Consider the following 19,972-nt stretch of genomic DNA (forward strand, 5'->3'; position numbering starts at 1 on the left):
ACCTGTCCCCGTCTCCACCTTCTCCCGCCACCCCTGGCCCCAGCCTCCAACACCCCCTACCCCCTGGATTCCTGCAGGAGCCTCCTACCTGCTTCTGCGCCCTTCCCTCCTCCCCCGAGAGAAGCCAGGGTCCCCTTTCAACTATAAACGAGGTCACAGGCTCTGTGCCAAATCTTTCCAAAACTCCCACTGTTCTTCAGGGGGAATCACACCCCCTTGCCTCAGCCCCTACCCACCGCCCTCCGCCCTGTGCACCCGCCCAGCCGGCGGCCTCGGCCTTCCCCGCTGCTCTGACTTGCCAACCAAGTTCATTCCCACCTCAGGCATGCCGCTCCTGCGACCCTCTGCCCGGAATGTTCTGGGCAGAGATCCTTACAAGCCAACCTCTCATCACCTGGGGCTCAGCTCAGATGTCACCTCAGCAGGCGGGGGCTGAGATGAATTCATAAGACGTCTAGCATTTGATCCTCTTTTTTAATTAATTTTTATTGGCATATAGTTGATTTACAACGTTGTGTTAGATTCAGGCGTACAGCAAAGTGATTCATTTATACATATGCATATACCCACTCTTCTTTACATTCTTTTCCCAGGACTTCCCTGGTGGCGCAGTGGTTAAGAATCCACCTGCCAATGCAGGGAACACGGTTCGATCCCTGGTCCGGGAGGATCCCACATGCCACAGAGCAACTAAGCCCGTGTGCCACAACTCCTGCGCTCTAGAGCCCGCGAGCCACAGCTAATGAGCCCACGTGCCGCAACTACTGAAGCTCACGTGCCTAGAGCCTGTGCTTCGCAACAAGAGAAGCCACCGCAATGAGAAGCCCGTGCACCGCAATGAAGAGTAGCCCCTGCTCACCGCAACTAGAGAAAGCCCACGTGCAGCAACAAAGACCCAACGCAGCCATAAGTAAAGAAAAACTTTAGATTCTTTTCCCATATAGGTCACTACAGAGTATTGGGTAGAGTTCCCTGTGCTACAAAGTAGGTCCTTGTTGATTATCTATTTTATATATAGTAGTGTGTATATGTTAACCCCAATCTCCCAATTTATCCCTCCCTCCCCCTTTCCCCTTGGTAACCATAAGTTTATTTTCTACATCTGTGACTCTATTTCTGTTTTGTAAATAAGTTTGTGCATTTGATCTTATTCTAAGAACAGTAAGACTCCTGGATGGGGGGTGGTCTACAACAAAGAGGCAACCGGGTTCGCATTAAAAACAACTGCTTTTAGCACTGTGTGGAAAACTTCTGAGAGGGAAGTGGGGTCTGCAGCTCCCCTGGTCCAGGAGGAAGATGGCAGAGACAGGGCTGGGGTGGGGAGAGAGTGACACCGGTGCAAAGGGATTCAGAAGGTCAAAGGGCAGGACTCGGGAGTGGATTGGTTGAGGGGCGATGGAATGCTCGGGATAACTCCTGGGTTCTGGCTCAGACAACAGAATCAGAGAAGGTTCACAGCCCAAAGTGGGAACAATCCAACTGGCCATCAACCGGGGAATGGATTCAGCCACACGATGGGCTACTACCCGGTGATAAAAAGGAAAAAACAGACAGATGTCACGACGTGGATGAACCTCACTCCCATGACACTGGGTGAAAGAAGGCCACACCGCATGTGACCTGTTCACGTGGGTGGTGCAGAAGAGGGGGCTCCATGGAGACAGAACACGATTAGTGGCTGTCGGGGCTAGAAGTGGGGACGAGGAGGAAATGCAAACAGGCACAAGGTGGTGATGGGAAGAGTCCAGACCGAGGTGGCCGGGCAACTCAGCAGACTTACTGAAAACCATTGGACGGGGCCCTTAAAATGCGTGAGCTTCACGGCTTGTAAATCACACCTCAGTAGAGCTGGGTTTTTTAATGTAACCACTGGCCAAGAGAGGGAAACCAGTGGGGCCAGCTGTGGGGTCAGAGGGAAGAAGCAAAGGGTCATGGCATCTGCTCCGGACCATGTGAGTCGAGGGGCCTCTGAGCTTTCAGAGGAGATGTCAAGGGAGAGACGAGGTCCAGGCCCCGGATGGGAGGTCGAGCTGGAGGCGTGACCGTGGTTGGGACGGCGTTGGACAGACATGGTAACAGGACCTCCCGCCAGCCGGAGGGTCAGGGAGGCCTTGCCGAGCTTGGTTGCCGTGAGACATGAGTAGAGGTGGAGGGATGAGGGAGCGGCGGAGGGATCCCAGGAGAAGGAATCCTGTCTGAATGTGAGACAAACCCAGGCAGGAGGGAGCCCGGGAGGGCCAGTCTGCAGGGGCCAGGCTCGGCCAACCTGCGCTTCCTCCGCCCGAGCCTCCTGCCCTCCATACGCCCAGTGCCTGGATGTCCAGAGAACATGGCAGAGGGTCCACCCAACCCACCACATTCCCTCTGGAAAGGTGCGTCCTTGGCAGTCAACGACAAACCTTTTGGGAGTGGAATTCAGAGGCTGCAATTAACTCCCAGAAGGAGACTCTCACCTCCCGAGGGGCCCAGAGTGATGGACTGAACACGCGCCCAGCCGTGTGCTCCGACAGAGCTTCTCAACGTGGCGAGCCACTCCTGCACAGGCCTTCCAGAACCTTCTCTCACGATACATGCCCACCTCCTGGTCTTTGCAGAGTGAGAGGCCAGCCGTCGGGGCTGGATTCTCAGCTACTGTAGGAGGAGATGGGCTCAAAAACGGACAGGACAGGCAAAGTCCTCCTCATATTCAAAAACCAGGGAAGCCTCAGATATAAAAAGCAAATACGACGGTTGTCTGCGGCAACAGGATAAGGATTTAAAACCCTGAAGGAGGAGGAAGTGAGCCCTCTGTGCTCTTGGAGTTCTGCTTTGATTCTCAGTGCTCTGAGCAGACCTCTGGCCCAAGGCCACTTGGATGGAGCAACCCTGACAGCCCGACTGGAGGCAATTGATGGATCGGGGTGGGGTGGGGGGCACTCCGGTCAGCTGATGTGGGCCTCAGGGCCAGGGAGGCAGGCAAGGCGGGGATGCAGTGGGGATGAAGGATGCGGCGGGGATCGGGGATGCTACGGGCTGCTGCTCTCGGGGAGAAATTTGAGGGAGAGAGGAACGGGTGGACAGAAACAAATTGCGGCTGAGGGGTCAGGAGAGCAGCTGAGATGCTCTTTCCTCAATGAAATAAACTCGAAGACGCAGTTATCTAATAAATGGAAGCATCGATTAAAGCAAAAAGGCATCTTCCAGAAGCCTCTGCCAGGTGGGCCAGGCTCCTGCACCTCCGTTAACTGGCTCAGACGGGTCGTGGGGACAGACACGTGGACTGACAGCTTCCCCGCAGCCACTCGGTGCCAACCCCTGGGTGGAGGTGGGCGTGGGGGGCGGATGCCGTACACACCCAGGGGGATCCCATCCCCTTCTGTTTTCCTCTGTGCCATCCTTGTGATGTGACATTCGGGGAGGCTTGGAAAGGGGACTGTGAAGGTCCTGGTGCCAGCTCTGTCCCCACTTCCCCATTTGCTGTGCTCCCAAATAGAAATCACACAAGAGCTATATAGTTTCTATTGATTTTGCCTCGTGTATCTTGCTTAAAAGGCCAAGTTTACCGACGGCTGCCAGAGCTCAACCCCACCGTAAGCGCCTTGTGCCTCTGCGATGCTCCAGCAAAGCACAAGGAAGGCCCTCCTGCCACACTCCAGAGCCCACCCCACCTGTCATCCCCGCGTGGCCTGCACACCCACCGACCCACCCACCCGGGACTCTGCTCATTGGCGCGTGCGGGGGCCCCCGGGGAGCCTTCCTGGAAGGAGTATCAGTACTGCCAGAGACTCTCCATCCACGGTTCAACACTCCAGTCCCACTGAGATGCAGAAACAGCAATCACTCAGGAGAAGCAGGTCCAGACCCCACCTGGGGAGGTGAAACGGAGCAGGACCCTATGGCCTTCCCCCCCCACCCCGCCCGCCATGTCCTCTGCCTGCCTTTCGTCTGTGAAAAAAAAAAAACGTTAGCCAAACAATAGGTTTAATCAGAGAGGTGAGAAAATGCAGAAACAAAGGAAAACAGTCAAAAGAGCCCAAATAATAACAGTTCAGTCATTAAGCAAAGTCAAGGACCTTTAGTTCCTCCTCAAGGGCTAGAGATAATATTCTGAGCCATGTCCTTTGAGCTACTTTAGATACGGAAACCCACCAGGTGGAAGAACTTAATTACATGGTGACCAGACTGTAGCCGTGACATAAGCTGCCACAATTCTGAGAACTGGCCTCAAGGAAATGGGAACAAACCCATCCTGGAAGTGAGCATTAACTGTCTTTAAAACAGTCAAGACGACACTGAGCAGACCACGGCATGACCAATGTCAAGATGACCGTCAGAGCTGACTGTGCTGTTTCTTGCTCCATCTATAAAAGCTCTTGGGGCTTCCCTGGTGGTGCAGTGGTTGAGAATCCGCCTGCCAATGCAGGGGACACGGGTACGAGCCCCGGTCTGGGAAGATCCCACATGCCGCGGAGCAACTAGGCCCGTGCGCCACAACTACTGAGCCTGCGCGTCTGGAGCCTGTGCTCCGCAACAAGAGAGGCCGCGACAGTGAGAGGCCCGCGCACCGCGATGAAGAGTGGCCCCCACTTGCCACAACTAGAGAAAACCCTTGCACAGAAACGAAGACCCAACACAGCAAAAATAAATTAATTAATTAATAAACTCCTACCCCCAACATCAAAAAAAAAAAAAAGCTCTTGCCCACTGATCGTCAGGGGAGGGGAGCTGGCCTGTAGACATCTGCCCTGTGTCCCACCCATTGCCTCCGCAATAAAGCAAACGTTCCTTTCCACCAACCTTGCCCCTTTATTGGCTTTAGAGCAGCGAGCGGCTGGACCCCACTTTCAGTTACAGAGGGAGCCTCTTCCACCTGGGGCAGAAGAGGGACCGCCACGTGAGCTTCTGGAGAAGCCGTGAGCGGGCACTGGGCTGATGAACCCGCCTGGCAGCTCTGCGAATCCTCTGGGCAGGAGTCCAGGCCCGTCTCGAGCCCCCAGCTCCAGGACTCACCCTGGCAAGGGCCTTCAGGCGGGAAGAACGGCCACTGTCCTGAGCGCTCATACCCGCGGGACTGCTAGTCTCAGGCTCCAGGGCCTTTGTTTGTGTTGGACAAAGTGAAGAGAAGAGAGGTGGTCCTCAGAAGGTTCTGGAAACAATTATGCTCCTGGGAGTAGAGACCAAACCCCTGGGAGGATCTTCCTTTCGGGAAGAATTTTGGTAATTCTGGGCCTGCAGAACAGGTATTTCTCCATCAGCAACTCCCGACAGGTCCCCAAAGCCTGTGGCCTGAGGACAGAGTACCTTCCGGGCCACTCGCTGTCAGTCGGCCTGTGACAACCTTACCTGACGTCCTACACCGGGCCTGGCCGCCCTCGGAGCCTCCCAGCAGCCAGGCTGGCAGACGGCCTCTCTCCCTGTTGTGATGATAAGTGCCCCCTGGGGCGGACTGTTCAGACAGACAGGCTTTGAGCAGGGACAGCCCTCGAGGTCACAGACGTTTGTGAGCCCAGCCTGCAAGGCTCACTTCACACCTGCAGGGGGGCCGGGCCCCGGCCTCGGAGCACACAGGCAACCCATCTGGGGCGACAGGTGGGGAAGGGACACATCATCTCCCCTTCCTCCACATTCCCATTTGCGTCTGGGGTCTGAAATCGGAGGGGAGTGCTTCTCCAGTCCCCCGAACCCCTCCAGCATCGATAAACAGTAACAGAATTCAGGGGCTCAAAGGGTTAAACCCTGCAGCGTGAGGACAGGTCCATGCCGGGCTGGCGGGGGTCACCCAGGTCCCCACCAGGGGGGGTCTTTGGATGAGCAGTGCAGCACCCAGGGGCCGAGAAGAGGTGACGCCAGGTCCAACCCAGTGACCCCAAATAATGAAAGCCACCCCCAAAAGCACCCAAAGTGGAAAATGGGCACAACTAAGGCCATAAACATCCTTCTCGTACACCCCAGAGAAACTGAATCCTCCAGGGGAAAACTCCTAACCTTCATTCCCGGAAGTGGTACTGGCAGGGACAAAACTCCAGACATTTTGCATCAATATACTCAAACCTGGACAGACGTGAACACGGGGCCCTTCTCTCTTCCCTCCTCTGACTGGGCAAGGGTTGGGGATACAAAAGGAGACCCCCCCGAAGGGCTGCTTGCTAACTGGGGGTGCTCCGAGGGCTGTGGGTGTCCATACACGAGAACGGGACAGCTCCCTGCACCAGAAAAATCTCCAAAGAAAGAGCCTGGACCTCCTAAAAAGACTCAACACTCCCCACACCTGGGCGTTTGTGTCTAAAAGAGCCAAGAGACAGACCGCCAAGTCTGACTCACTCTCGTGACCACAACAAAGAATAGCAAGTCACTGAAGAACCACAGGAACAGGTCAGGAGAAACAGTAAAGAAATAACAGAGACGTCACGGGGAAAGAAACGGCGAAAAGGAAGAAGGACGGCACGCAAAACTCAGACACCTGGTTCATCTGTTCTGGATGAAAATATACCCCGATTAGGAAGAAGAAAGGTCTCAGTACTTCATGCTAAGGAGGAAAATAAGAAGCCGTGAAACCAACTCTACAAACAAATAACTCAAAAGAATAATCTTCCAAAACAGCGAGCACGGGGCTATGAAAACAAATGGGAAGGCCAAACAAGACGGTGATAAATCAGAAGGCACAGGACAGAATGGACGCACCTGAAGATACTGTAAAGAAAGAACAAACAGGGAAAACGCCAGGTGATCAAAGCAGTTAGAGAAAAGAGGACAGAACCAGAGAAGGAAAAGCCCATATGAGAGCGACCGTGTCCCCACTCTGGAGAACAGCATGGAGGTTCCTGAAAAAACTGGAAACAGAGCTACCAGATGATCCTACAATCCCACTCCTGGGCATATACCCTGAGAAACCATAATTCAAAAAGATACATGTATCCCAACGTTCATTGCAGCACTATTTACAACAGTCACGACATGGAAGCAACCTAAGTGTCCATTGACAGATGAATGGATAAAGAAGATTTGCGGGGCTTCCCTGGTGGCGCAGTGGTTGAGAGTCCGCCTGCCGATTCAGGGGACACGGGTTTGTGCCCCGGTCCGGGAAGATCCCACATGCCGCGGAGCGGCTGGACCCGTGAGCCATGGCCGCTAAGCCTGCGCGTCCGGAGCCTGTGCTCCGCAGTGGGAGAGGCCACAACAGTGAGAGGCCTGTGTACTGCAAGAAAAAAAAAAAAAAAAAAAGAAGATTTGGTATACACACACACACACACACACAAATACTACTCAGCCATAAAAGAGAATGAAATAATGCCATTTGCAGCAACATGGATGGACCTAGAGATTGTCATACTAATTGAAGTAAGTCAGACAGAGAAAGACAAATATACTGCTTATATGTGGAAACTAAAATATGACACAAATGAACTTATTTATAAAACAGGAAGAGACTCACAGACATAGAAAACAAACATATGGTTACCAAAGGGGAAAGGGGGGGAGGGATAAATTAGGAGTTTGGCATTAACAGATACATATCACTATATATAAAATAGATAAACAAGAACCTACTGTATAGCACAGGGAACTATGCTCAATATCTCGTAATAACCTATCATGGACAAGAGTTTGAAAAAGAATAGATATATATGCATAGGTATAACTGAATCACTTTGCTGTACACGTGACACTAACACAACACTGTAAATCAACTGTACTTCAATTTAAAAAAAGAGCAATTTTGTCTCTGAAACAGAGAACGCTTCCCCCAGAGGGGAGGAGAAAAAAGGAAAAATCTGGGAAGCAGAGTGTAAGCACCATCTGCAGATCAGAAGCTCTTCCAGGAAACACAGAACGGCCAGCACCAAACACTTCCTGGTCTAGCAACTAAAACGGATTCTTTAGGAATCCAGTAAAGAAAAACACCAAGTCCCCGACGAGGCGTGTCCAAAGCGAGTTCAGGGCAAGCGGACCATGGAACAACATCCCTGCAGATCTGGGGCAACGTGGGGCGGGAACTGACTCAAAGATCCCACAGGAAAACCGCACGCAAGCCGACGATTTCAAGCACATCGTTGATGCTTGTTATTTGCAGATTCCGTATCTGGGAATTTGCCTACTTGCTGAAATTTACTGGGAACCTCAAATCAATTCTTGTGGCACCTCTGTGACCACTTACAGACACAGCACAGACGTGCCCGTTCCCAGCTGAGTTTGAACAGAGGACCTGCTGCCTTCTGTGTCAGCTGTGATCTTGTAAACAAGTGTCCTTATCCTAGTCTATTCAGTGCTCCATTTTTGCATTTCTGTGCTCTCTGTTGCTGATTTTGCTGTTTAAAGCGGTCCCTGGGCACAATGCTGAAGTGGGGTCTGGTTTCCATGGGTGAAAACGCTGTGACGTGCCTCGGGGAGAAATCACATGTCAGCTGAGCTGCATCCAGGTGTGAGTTACAGGCTGCTGACCGTGAGCTCGGTGTTAATAATGAGTCAACTCTATGTATTAAGTAACATTCTTCACACAGAAACGCACCTACAACAAGGCTGCATACTGATCCATGGATGAAGATGCAACCAGAGGCTCGCAGGATCCTCACCTGTGTGTCACCTGTGGACGACGGCCCAGGACTCCCTGGATCAAGGAGACTTCAAAGAGCATCCCGACCACCAGTGATGAGGCCAGCGGGCCGTTCACTGCGGAAGCACGGCCCCCAGGACCTCTTCCCGAAAAAACCCTGGACAGTCAACTCCGTCCACTTAAGAGGTGGCATGAAATGAAGAGCTGTGACGAGAAGGCCACTGTCCACCCAGCAATGAGCAGTGAACCTGGAAGACGGCCTGAGAGATGCCGGGGCTCTGAGAGCTGCAGCAGGATGCGCGTTACGTTGGGTGGACAGTGGCCACGTGCAGAGAGCTCGACACCAACAAGAGTCGGGGGGTGGGGAGGAGAGGCCGCGTGTGTACACGTGTGTGTGTGTGTGCATGTGTGTGCACGTGCAAACAGCTGCCTGTTCTCCACACACTGTGACCTTTTCCTTCCCAGGTTCAGAGCTAAACTACATTCCCCACCCTCCTCTGTGGTCAGGTGCTTGGGGTTAGGTGCTTGGGGTCAGGTGCAGCCTGCGGAGGACGTGAGGGAAGGTGGGAGGAGAGACGTGGTCCATGGGTTATCTCTTTTCCCTGCCTCATCCTCTGAGCAGATACAGGAGACCCGGGGGAGGACTCCAGAGGCCAGGCCATGTCCCCACTACCCGGCTGGAGGAGCCTGAGTCCCTGAATGGCTGCATGGATCAGAACTGCTACCGCCACCTCTTCATTCCCGCCAATCCCCAGTGGACCGGGAAATAAAGCATCTATGGGTCAAGTGCCTGAGATCTGGAGGTCTGTTTATCACAGCTATCAGCTTAATCCACCCCAAACAATACAAGGAGAGAACACTAAGTTCCTTACAGCAATAAAAAAGGAGGCAACAAGCTGTAATCAAAAATGACAACAAATAAAGATTTCAGCCTTCCAGTGTTTTGTAATTGTTTCTTTTAAGTTTACAGATTCATTTGGAAACAGTCTCCCTTATGGCAAAAAATAAAATAAAATAAAATAACTAAAGTTCAGCATTTCCTTCACTGACTTTTTCTCCTTTTAGAGTCAAATGAAATCATCATAATGATGTTGATTTATTAACAGCGTGTGGACTTTGAGGCTTACCCACGTATTTCTATCCGTACACGGCCACCTGTTACCTGTAACCCTTTGGAGAGACACGTCTGAAATGTTCATTAAATGTTACTGACAACCACTTCTGGCATCTGTGCTTTTCCATATGACGAAGTTTTTATAATAATCTTGTTAACTTTTATAAGAGGTGTTAAATGACATGGAAGAGAGAAGAGCTGGGACTTCCCTGGCGGTCCCAGTGGTTGGGACCTTCCAGTGCAGGGGGATGTGGGTTCGATTCCTGGTCAGGGAGCTAGGATCCCACATGCCTCTGGGCCAAAAAACCGAAACATAGAACACAAGCAATGTTGTAACAAATCCAAGGAAGACTTAAAAAAAAAAGGTCCACATCAAAAAAAATAAAAATCTTAAAAAAAAAAAAAAAGGAAGAGCTGAATGCCAGGACAGCCACATTGCTGGATTCATTCTGGGGTTCGGGTCGCCCTGAGCTCTCCCTAGAAGGTAGGGCCGTCTGGCCTCGCTCTTAGATGACCAGTGTCAGCAGCACAGCACCCTCAGCCCATGTAGGGCCCCTCCCCAGAGAGCAGGGCTGGGGGAGACCACGAGCAGAGGCCTCCTGGGAGAGCAGAGACCCCACCCCCGAGGCACCAAACCTACTCATTAGACCCCCGGACACCAGGAGATGAGGTCCCGCGTCAGAGGCCACGTGATGTACCTGCACCAAATGGCCAGGTGGTGGTGCAGCGAGCCTTTCCCCCCACCCCCCGCGGCCAAGTCCCTCTGATCCCAAGCGCGGCCCCTTCCCCATCAGGGCCTTCAAGTACAAAGGCTGGACGTGGCACACCCGACCCCCCTTCCAGAGCGCCCCAGAGGCCGTCTACATCCGAGAGACAAGAATTCCCAGCCAGAGGTGCCCACTCAGCCTGCCTGTGGGCCTGCCATCTGCCGGCCTCCAGAAAGCCCCTCCTGGGTTCCCCGACCCATCTCAGCCTCCCCATTGGCCCAGACGCCGTACCCAGTAGCCAGACCCTGGACAGTGTCCTCGGGGGGTTCAAGTCCAGCCCAGCCCAGCCCAATGGGTCCCCCGCCACACTGTACCCCACTGCCAGGTGCCCCCCCTCCAGGCTTCCCGCGTGCGTCCCTGTCACCTGCCATGCCCGCGCCCGAGGGAAACCCTCCTCCATCTTCCGAGGCCCCGCTGAAATGGAACCACGGCCGGGAAGACCCCTCTCCTGCACCCCCAGGTACCTCACGCACGTCCACCCCAGAACGACGGTCTTCCTCACGGGCGATGCTACAAACAGCATTGGGCCTGGGCCTCCAGGGACAGCTAGGACGTGGCCAACAGGCAGCGCGGGGAAGGGCACACCGGACACAGCTTGCACACCCCAGGAAGTGGGGGGCACAGAGCGGCAGGGGAAGAGGCAGGGCCCTCCTGCGTGCTGGCAGCCCGCCTGCCAAGGCGCCCACTGTGCGCGTTGCCGCTGCAAGGCTGGTCTCTGTGCCCCCGACGCTCGGCCTCCGTCCCTGCTGGCAGTGCATGAAGAGGACGGAGGGGAGGTGGTCGGGACCACCAGGAGGGGGCAGGCGGGGCGGGGGCAGGAGCCCAACGCGTGGGCCACGGGGACCGGCCGGGCAGAGGGGCCCAGGGGCATCTGCAGTTCAGGTCACGCCTGGCGCTGACCCGGCCGCAGGCTCACCGTCTGCTGCAGGTCCTCGATGACTATTCGCAGCACCAGTGTGTTGCCCTGGCTCTCCTCCGCCCTGGCGCCGCCCGGCTTCTCCGCTGTGGCCCGGATGGTGTCGTAGATGGTCTCTTCCTTGGAGCTGTCCGAGTCCGATTCCTCCGAAGAGTCGGAGAAGCTCTGGGCCATCTCGTCCTCGCTGGACGTCGGGCTGCGCGGCATGGCTGTTTGTGTCTACACGGAGGGGGAGAAGGAAAACAAACTTTGGGGGAAATTGAAGAAAGAACCCGGGGGCGTCTGAGTGAGGCAGGCTCCCACTCTGCATGATCACAGGCAGAGTGACCCGTGTCCAGCGCTCGAGCCAGGAGGCTGCCAGGACCCAGTGGGGGCCCCGTGAGCCCTGTCTGCCCCGGTGCTTGGAAACCCAGCATTTAAAAGGAGCCCTAACTCTCTGTGGCCATGACCACAGCTTACGGGGATTAACCAAAGGGGCAGTGGGGCAGTTTGAAACGTTCCGAGGTAAGAGAAAAGGCTCCCTTTGTTTTTCCTGGAGGACAGAGCAGCAGGAAGGGAAGAGATGCAGGCTTCAGGTCAGAAGGGTGCTGAGCTCCCGCTATAATAACCCCCTCTGCTTCAAACACAGCAATGATAGGTATCGTGTAAAAACAGACCCAGCGCGCAGGGCCAGGCTGAGAAGTGAGATAATCTCCAGGCCCAGGAGTGCAGCAGAACCCAAAGTGGTGGGCAGGCTGACGGGGGAGGCTCGGGGGTCCCCAAGAGCCCGTGGAGGCTGGGAGGGCAGCTTCCTTACCATCAAGCGCAATGAAAGTTCAAAGTTCCCCATGAAGGACCCAGGTCAGGAGGCCAACTGCCACCTTGGACCACAGCTGTTAGCAGGACAGAACTGGGGAGCAGGCAGCCCACTGTCACACCCCCAGCTCTATGGGCAGGGGTCCAGAAAGGTTCGGATAAAAGCCAGTGCGACCCGGGGGTGATGGTGGGGAACAAACGTGCCAAACCAGCAGGTGCACTTCTGCATGACTCTGTAAAGGAGGTCAAAGGCCAAGGTCACGTGCACAGGAAAGATGTCCAAGACTGTTGCCTGCAAAACCAGGGTGTCCTGGGCGACCCGGCTCATAGGCTCTCTTCTTCCCATGGACTGCACAGCTGTGAGCAGGCTCGAGCCCCAGCTACACACACAGGACCCCAAATGTAATCCTGAGAAAGGAAATCGGTCTGTAGGACCATTCAGACATGGTGTCCTTGTTCACAAAGGTTGGAAAGATGCAGACTTGTCTACTGACTGTGAGTGTGATGTGAGTGACGGGGCAGAGGCACCGATGGGAAACACAAAGTCCTAAAGTCGGGAGGGGCAGAAAGGGGTTCACAGGGCCTGTGACGCCACTTGTAACGTTCGGTTCCAGCCAACAGGACAGAATGCCAAACTTCGACAAACCTGGGGACACAGATGTTTGCTACCTTATTCTCTGTGCTTTCCTTTCACTGTGTTGGAAATATTTCACAGCAGAAGGAGGGGAGGGGGGAGGGAGGAAGGAGGGAGACAAGCAGGAGGGAGGGGGGAGGGGGGGAGGGAGGAACACGGTCACCTGCCCGTCTGCCTCAGGTGCTGGGGTGCATGGCCCCTGCACTCTTTCATTTTGGGGGGAGCCTCAGAAAAGTCCCAGGTAGGACAAAGCTCGGCCACTGCCAACTCGGTGTCCAGTCTGGGAAGGCTGATGCCCACCGTCTATTTCCAGAGTTCATTGAAGGACAGCAAACACCCCGGGAAGTGTTTCTCTGCTCGTCCACCAGGTCCCTGGACATTTGCAGCAACTGACCAGACACACAAAGCCCGGCAAAGTGCGGGAGCCACTTTAGAAACGCACCCTCACCCAGGGAAAGGCAAGACCGTGACTAGGTCAGGGGCTCCCTTCCAGCCACGAGGATCTGGACCATCCTTGGGCAAGGGGCCGGGATAGTGTGGCCCCCAGATGCTGTTCTGTTTGGCCTGCAGAGGGTTTAGAATGTGTCCTAGCCCAGAGGCTTCACATGAAAACAGATTTCTGGCTCACTGTGACCCTCGGGAGAATCTGGCGTTGCTGGGGGTGGCCACACAGCGCTCGGGGCAGGAGCCAGCTGCGGCGACCTCCCTGGCCAGCCCGCCCTCCACCCCAGGTCCTCCCGGAACCAAGAGGCTCCATGCTGCCAGATCTCCCGCCCGCCCGGCTCTCTCCCTGGCCCACGGGCCGTGAGTCTGTGCACCTGACGACCGACCCGCCCAATCCCCCAGGCTGGCCTTCTCCTCTGTCTTCTGCCTTCAATCCACCCGTGAGGGGTCCCCAGCTAAACATCTCAAACAGCAGATCATCCAAATCACCCAGGGAGATCTGACTTCTTAAATTAAAATTTCCAGAATTCACCCGTGTCGTTCTGCATTAACATTTCAGGGCACCTGGGAATTCCTGTATTCACTGCCAAATGACTTTGTCATTTGAGCTTCATGTTTTCCCAACCATACAAGTGCAAAATGTGGAGAGGGTGGAGAGGGCTGTGGCCAAAGGCAGGGTCTGGATACTCCCAGTTCTACCTTAGGAAGGTCCCAGACAGCCTGGCTGCAACTTCTACTAACATGTTCACTCCTGCATTCGCTCGTTCACCATTTATACAGGAAAAAAGTAAGTGCCTGGCATAATTACATGCTACATAGACACTATATAATACAGTTACAATTATAATATAGAAATAATTGTATATTATTATATTACATATAATTATATGTATGTAATTATCATAATATAACGTAATATAAATGTAAATTTCCAACTAGGGTTCCAGGTTTCTATGAAGCATATCCTCTAGAACAGGGGTTCTTCATCCTGCCTGCACAGGAAAGTTACCTGGGATCTTTAAAAACAAAAACAAGGGCTTCCCTAGTGGTGCAGTGGTTGAGAGTCCGCCTGCCGATGCAGGGGACACGGGTTCATGCCCCGGTCCGGGAGGATCCCACATGCCGCGGAGCGGCTGGGCCCGTGAGCCATGGCCGCTGGGCCTGCGCGTCCGGAGCCTGTGTTCTGCAGCGGGAGAGGCCACAGCAGTGAGAGGCCCGCGTACCGCAAAAACAAAACAAAACAAAACAAAAACCAAAAAACCAGTGGTGCCAGAAGGTCTGATTCAGTTGGTCTGGGTGAGGCCCCAATATCACATTAGCTTTAGACGCCCCCCAGCTGAATGCAATGAGCGAGAGCTCCAGGTCGCCTGGAGCCGAGTCCGTGCCCGTAACTGTGAATCACTAGGCATCAACACAGAGAGACACAGAGGGATGAGCCCCGCCTCCGCCTGGGGGGTGAGGGGCCACGTCAGTGGTGGATGGGATGGGCGCGGCTGTCGGGTCTGGTCTCTCCGGGCTTCGGTGGCTTCTTTCTGTCCTGATGGGTGGAAGTTAGTGCAGAGTAGCTTCTGCCCCAGTAAGAGCTGCTTCTTCCCCTCCTGACACCGTGTCTGTGCTGCTTCAGAACCCAGCAGGGACCAGCAGAAAACAGGCAGAGGGATAATGGGACGGGACATCACATCACAGGTGGGGATCCGTACCAAACGAGGAGGGACCACGGTCAGGTCCTTGGGAGGCCAGGTACGGGCAGGGGCAGGGGCGTCTGCTGGTGGGGTAGGGTTTAGTGTTGGGGTAGGGTTAGGGCTGGGGTAGGGGTTAGGGTTGGGGTAGGGTTAGGGTTGTAGCTGGGGTTAGAGTTAGGGTCTCTGGGGCAGCGTTCCCATGCAGGATGAGCTGGGACCCCAGAAAGCTCATCGGCTTCCGGCTGTGTGGGCCTCAGTGCCAGCTTTCGAGAATCGGGCGCGTGGAGAGCCAGGTCAGAGCAGACACAGCCCCCGCCCATGCCTGCCAGGCCCTGGTGTGCCTCCCTCAAGTGCATTCCAGGTCCGGCTTCCAGAAACAGCTACCATGGCTTGAAATTTTTTAAATATAATTGTGCCCCGATCATTCACTTCCACCATGTCCATTTTCTCTAAAGCCCTCGGACGTGCTTTCCGTCTCATCCTCTTGCTAATGCAGCATTTCCATCCATCCTCACTGTCCCTCCATCATCTGGAGCACAGGGGACACTCGCTGAACCCTGGGCAGGAGTGGGGGGCAGCAGGCCTCGGGGAGGTGCCAAGTTCTGGCGGAAGCTCAGAGCTCAGCCACATGCTGGGTCTGCAGGCGTCAGCTGCCCTTAAACTCCAGCCACTGCTGCTGGGCAGGACTGTGAACAGCCCACATTTCCAGATCCGCAGGTGGTTTTGAGACAGGTCAGATGAGAGGTAAAAGCTTGGAATGTACAAATGTTGGAAATTCGTTGTTTTTCCAGGGTGACGTTGCAGCTGCAGACCCCATGCTGGTGACCCATCGTGGACACGCAGGCCTAAAGAGTAAAGTGTGCCTGACCCCAGGGTCTTCTTTCCAGAAAAGTGAAAGCGGTGATGGTGGTGGTTTGAGGATGTTTGTGCCAGGCTACAATCAAATCGACTCTGGGAACAGAACTGACAACACCAAGGGGAAGGGGTCCTGCGTCCCCAGCTTCCCCACCGGCCACAGACATCATTTGGCCACGAGGACCCCACCGTGGCCCTCACATCGGCTTAGGGGCGATTGTCACACAGAGACGTGTCTGCCACCAACACCCACTGGACGGGTCTGAAAGGGAAAAGGCAGCACCGGCACCTGCTTCCTTCCAGGATGTCCTAGGAGTTCAGGCCAAAAGCCCCAGCAAGAAGGTCTTGACCTTAATAACGGGCTTGGGTAACGTGATCACCTGATCCATGGGAAAAGCAAACACCTGGGAAAACACTTAATTATTAACTGTGGGTGGGATCGCAGGTGACACAGAGGGCACCGGGGGCCATTTACATTTTGGATAAACAATGGATACGCTTTATCCTAAGTACTCCCTAAATAGCGCATGGGGCATACTCACGCTAAAACATCATCCATCTGAAATTCACACAAGGCTTCTCTAACCCTATCATCATGAGGGGGCGGGGGAGGTTCCGAGGAGAGACACCGAAAGACCAAAACTCAGTCTGGATACCACCTCCCCCAGGAAAAGTCAGCGCCAGGACACGGGAGGGAAGGTTACTCACCACCCACGGGCAGACGTTTCTAGTATAACTAACCTCTTGGGGAAAATACCAAGCTCTACAAACACAAGTCGATAAAGTTCAATGTCTCTTAGAACGTGTTTGTTTCATTGGCCCCACTGGGTACCTATTAATAAGGGAAAAAGAAAATAACGGTGGTAAAAGCAATTTTAACAAAGACTCCATGTTCTGATGCCGAAGTGTTCCAGGGAAGCATGCAATCGTTCCAAGAAAACATAAAATCTTAAACTGTCTCATGAGTCCCCTAACACCTGTGAGGAACAGGCAGCTAGGTTTCAGAGAAAATATGAAACCTGACCTGGGACAGAAGTCAGTTTGTTTTTGGTAGTAAAAACAAACCAAAAAACCCATGGCCGAGGCTGACTTTATCAAGGTCAAAGTTGCAAGAATCATCTATATGAAGATCACCTTAAAAATGGAGAGAGTCCACAGCTCTGGTTTATTTCGCGCGCGCGCGTGTGTGTATGATTTTCTTGCAAAAAAGAGGTTTTTATTCAACTGGAATCTCAAAGACACCTGACACATTTAACACACTGGAAGCAAGATTTTGTGACTATTCATTTATTTTGCACATTCGAATGTATATAACTATCTTATCCTCAAAGCAGTGAGACCACCCCTTCCCTGAGGGGCTGCACCGACACTCTGTACAGACATGGGAACGCGGGTCAAGGTCACAGCCAAAGGTTGGCAGCAGCCTCCACCAGAACTGGCAGGTCTGGAACCGGATTCGGGAGGAGCCCGGGTTCTATCGCACTGTTTGAAAGTTGCTAACAGATGATGGTCAATGCAGGCTGAGAGCGAGTGAGGGTGGTGGAAGTAGGTGGGTTTCGGGGAGGAGTGGGCCAGGTGGAGCATAAGAGCAGCCTGGGAAGGTGAGAAAAAAGCATGCCCTGTGTCTCTGTGTTCATTTAATCCGTGTTACTTTTCCCCGCACCCATACAACACATCCACTGAGAAGGGACCGGGAGGCCCTGGGGCACTGGGCAGGGGCATGGACTGCCCTGGAAGTTGCTGCAACACCAGCCCCCCAGTAACTGAATCAGAATCTGGTAGGGGTGGTCTAGGGTTCAGACGGCACCTCAGAGTACGGGGAGACACCAGGACTCAGGTCAAGCACCACCTCCCTCTTCCAAGAACCCCTGCCTGGAAGCCGCCCCCCTCAACTACCCCCAGCAGAGTGACCGCAGCTGCAGCCCACCTGGCGCCACATGGCAGCCACCCCATCTGTTAGGGCCACATCCTCTACCACACCACAGGGCCGGTGGGTGGTGTAAATGCAGACCCCGGCCACCAGCGTGGCGTTAGCCCCTGTGTCTCCCCATCAAATTCACATGTTGGAGTCCTGACCACCCAGCACCCCAGAATGTGGCTGTATTTGGAGTTGGGGTCTTTCAGGAGGTGATTATGGTGAAATGAGGTCACTAGGGTGGGGCCCTAATCCCACAGGACTGGTGTCCTTATAAGAAGAGGAGGTCAGGACACAGACACACACAGAGAGACAATCTACATGCGGAGGAGAGGGGTCTCAAGAGGACCCAGCCCTGTGCACACCTGGATCTTGGATTCCAGCCTCCAGGACTGGGGACAGTGAATGTCTGTGTGTGAGCCCCCCGGGCTATGGGACTTGGCTATGGCGGCCCCAGGAAACTCACACAGGGGTGAGACCCTCCTGACGTTCTCCTTAAATGGGTGCATGAACCACATTGATGACCAGAATACGCCATTTAGCCAGGTTTTCTTGGCATCTCCATAGCCACTGTCTAAAATAAACTCTCCATTTCCATCCCATCTTGCACCCTCAGAGGAACTCAGAGGACGAGGTCTGTCCTCTCTTCCCATGGCTTGTCGGTACCATCATTTCCCCCTGGGACCCTCTCCTGAGCTCCCCGAGTCTTTCCTTCAAGCCTGGCTCACCCCAGCCCAGGTCAGACCCGACTCCCAAAACTATACAGACTCTCCTCCCCTCTCCTCGCTCTCTCCCGGGAATACCCGCTGTCCATACCGCCCTGTTAACCTCCAATGATTCCCAGCTAGTGTTCTGAGAACCATTCCACCACATACACTCCGATCCCCCCCTGGTCAAAGAAGTTTGGGAAACATAACTAGATTAAACAAAAATGCACCAATCGCTTTACCGCAGAATTGATCAGAGCGGTCGTCTCAGAGAGTGGCAAATGCTGCATTTCCCAAAAGCACCTGACCCCGAAACGCTTTCCCCTGGAGAGGACAAACGTCATCTCCCGCAGCAGCCGTGTCACGCGCCTCCAGTGCACGTCCCCCACAGGCCAGCTCCCTGCCAAGCACAGCCGCCCTAGGTCCTTACTGCGTAAAAACACGCACGGCAGGAAATCTGAAATATTCCTCTACTCAGAAGAAAAGGGCTCCAGGCTTACAGCTACTCAATACCTCCTCCTTCAGCCAAAATCATTTTCCCCGAATCAGAAAAGGAGCTGCCTGAATTAAAATGATGTCTCCATCGAAGATCGCTGACTACGAGAGGAAGGGTCACACGCCTTCGTGGTGTGTTCTACGTGCACACGGGAGTATTGAGAAGGCTTCTGGGCAGATTAACAGAAATGCTGGGATTTGGAGCATTCACGAGGCGAACCCACTTCCCTTCCGTGCTGCCGGGTTCCCTTGGGACTGTGTGCTCTCCAGGCAACAGGAGTGTGGTCCCCACCGCTTCCTTGTCCGGACTCAAGACGGCCTTGGTCTCTGCCTCCCCCAGTCCTGGAGAGAGCCAGGCTGGGTTTCCCATAGGGCCACAGGGGGCTCCCGTCCGGGCCTCTAAGGTAAACGGGGCCACACAATTCTAAAGAAGTCCTGTTTTTATCATAGGCCCACATTTCCGTTTTCTTCCAGCATAAATTAAGAGATTCTGACCAACCAGTGGGCACACAGCTCCTAACCTCTTCACAACATTAGTGGCTCACTCGTCTAACATTGTTGCAGAAACCAAGAATCAATTCACCCAAAGAAAAATGAGAGCCAAGAAGTCCCTCCCTCTCCTGGGAGGCGGTCTCTCCCGGCGCCTCTCAAACCCAAGCTGTGTTCAACAGTCCTTGTGTCCTCAGGGATCAGAGGCCCAGACCCTGACAGCGCCAAGGTGGATGTCAGGGGACTAGGAAATGAAACACCCTCAGTCAGGACCCAAACTCTTAGAACACGAAAACTAAAAGAGCATTTCCTTAGCTGGAACAGTGCATCTCCCCCAGTCCTGTAGCAAACATCAATGTAATCGATAAACAAGCCAACAGATAAGTGAATACATTGTTTCAGGATTAAAAGGATGGACGAAAATAATTACTTTTCAGATATAATGCTTCTCTGTGTGGAAAAGCCAAGAGGATCTAGTAATAAATTATTTAAACCAGTGAAAAAGTGCAGCAAATGTCAGATAAGAAATTAATACACAAAAGTTAACTGAATTCTGTTACATTTGCAATAGACAATTAAACATTAAAAAAAATACTATGGGGGCTTTCCTGGTGGCGCAGTGGTTGGGA

General features: G+C 53.8%; 1 protein-coding gene across 1 annotated transcript in view; it reads right to left on the minus strand.

Annotated features, from left to right (window-relative positions):
- Positions 1-19,972, minus strand: part of SHANK2 (SH3 and multiple ankyrin repeat domains 2) — a 549,031-nt gene that overhangs the window by 455,443 nt on the left and 73,616 nt on the right. The window contains exon 3 of the mRNA XM_029207203.1: positions 11,328-11,546. Coding sequence (XP_029063036.1) covers positions 11,328-11,534 — 207 coding nt within the window. The 5' untranslated portion in view covers positions 11,535-11,546. The remainder of the gene's footprint in view (positions 1-11,327; positions 11,547-19,972) is intronic.

Source organism: Monodon monoceros, unplaced genomic scaffold (assembly GCF_005190385.1).
Source record: "Monodon monoceros isolate NGI ecotype Baffin Bay Population unplaced genomic scaffold, NGI_Narwhal_1 Super_Scaffold_7, whole genome shotgun sequence".
Lineage (NCBI taxonomy): Eukaryota > Metazoa > Chordata > Mammalia > Artiodactyla > Monodontidae > Monodon > Monodon monoceros.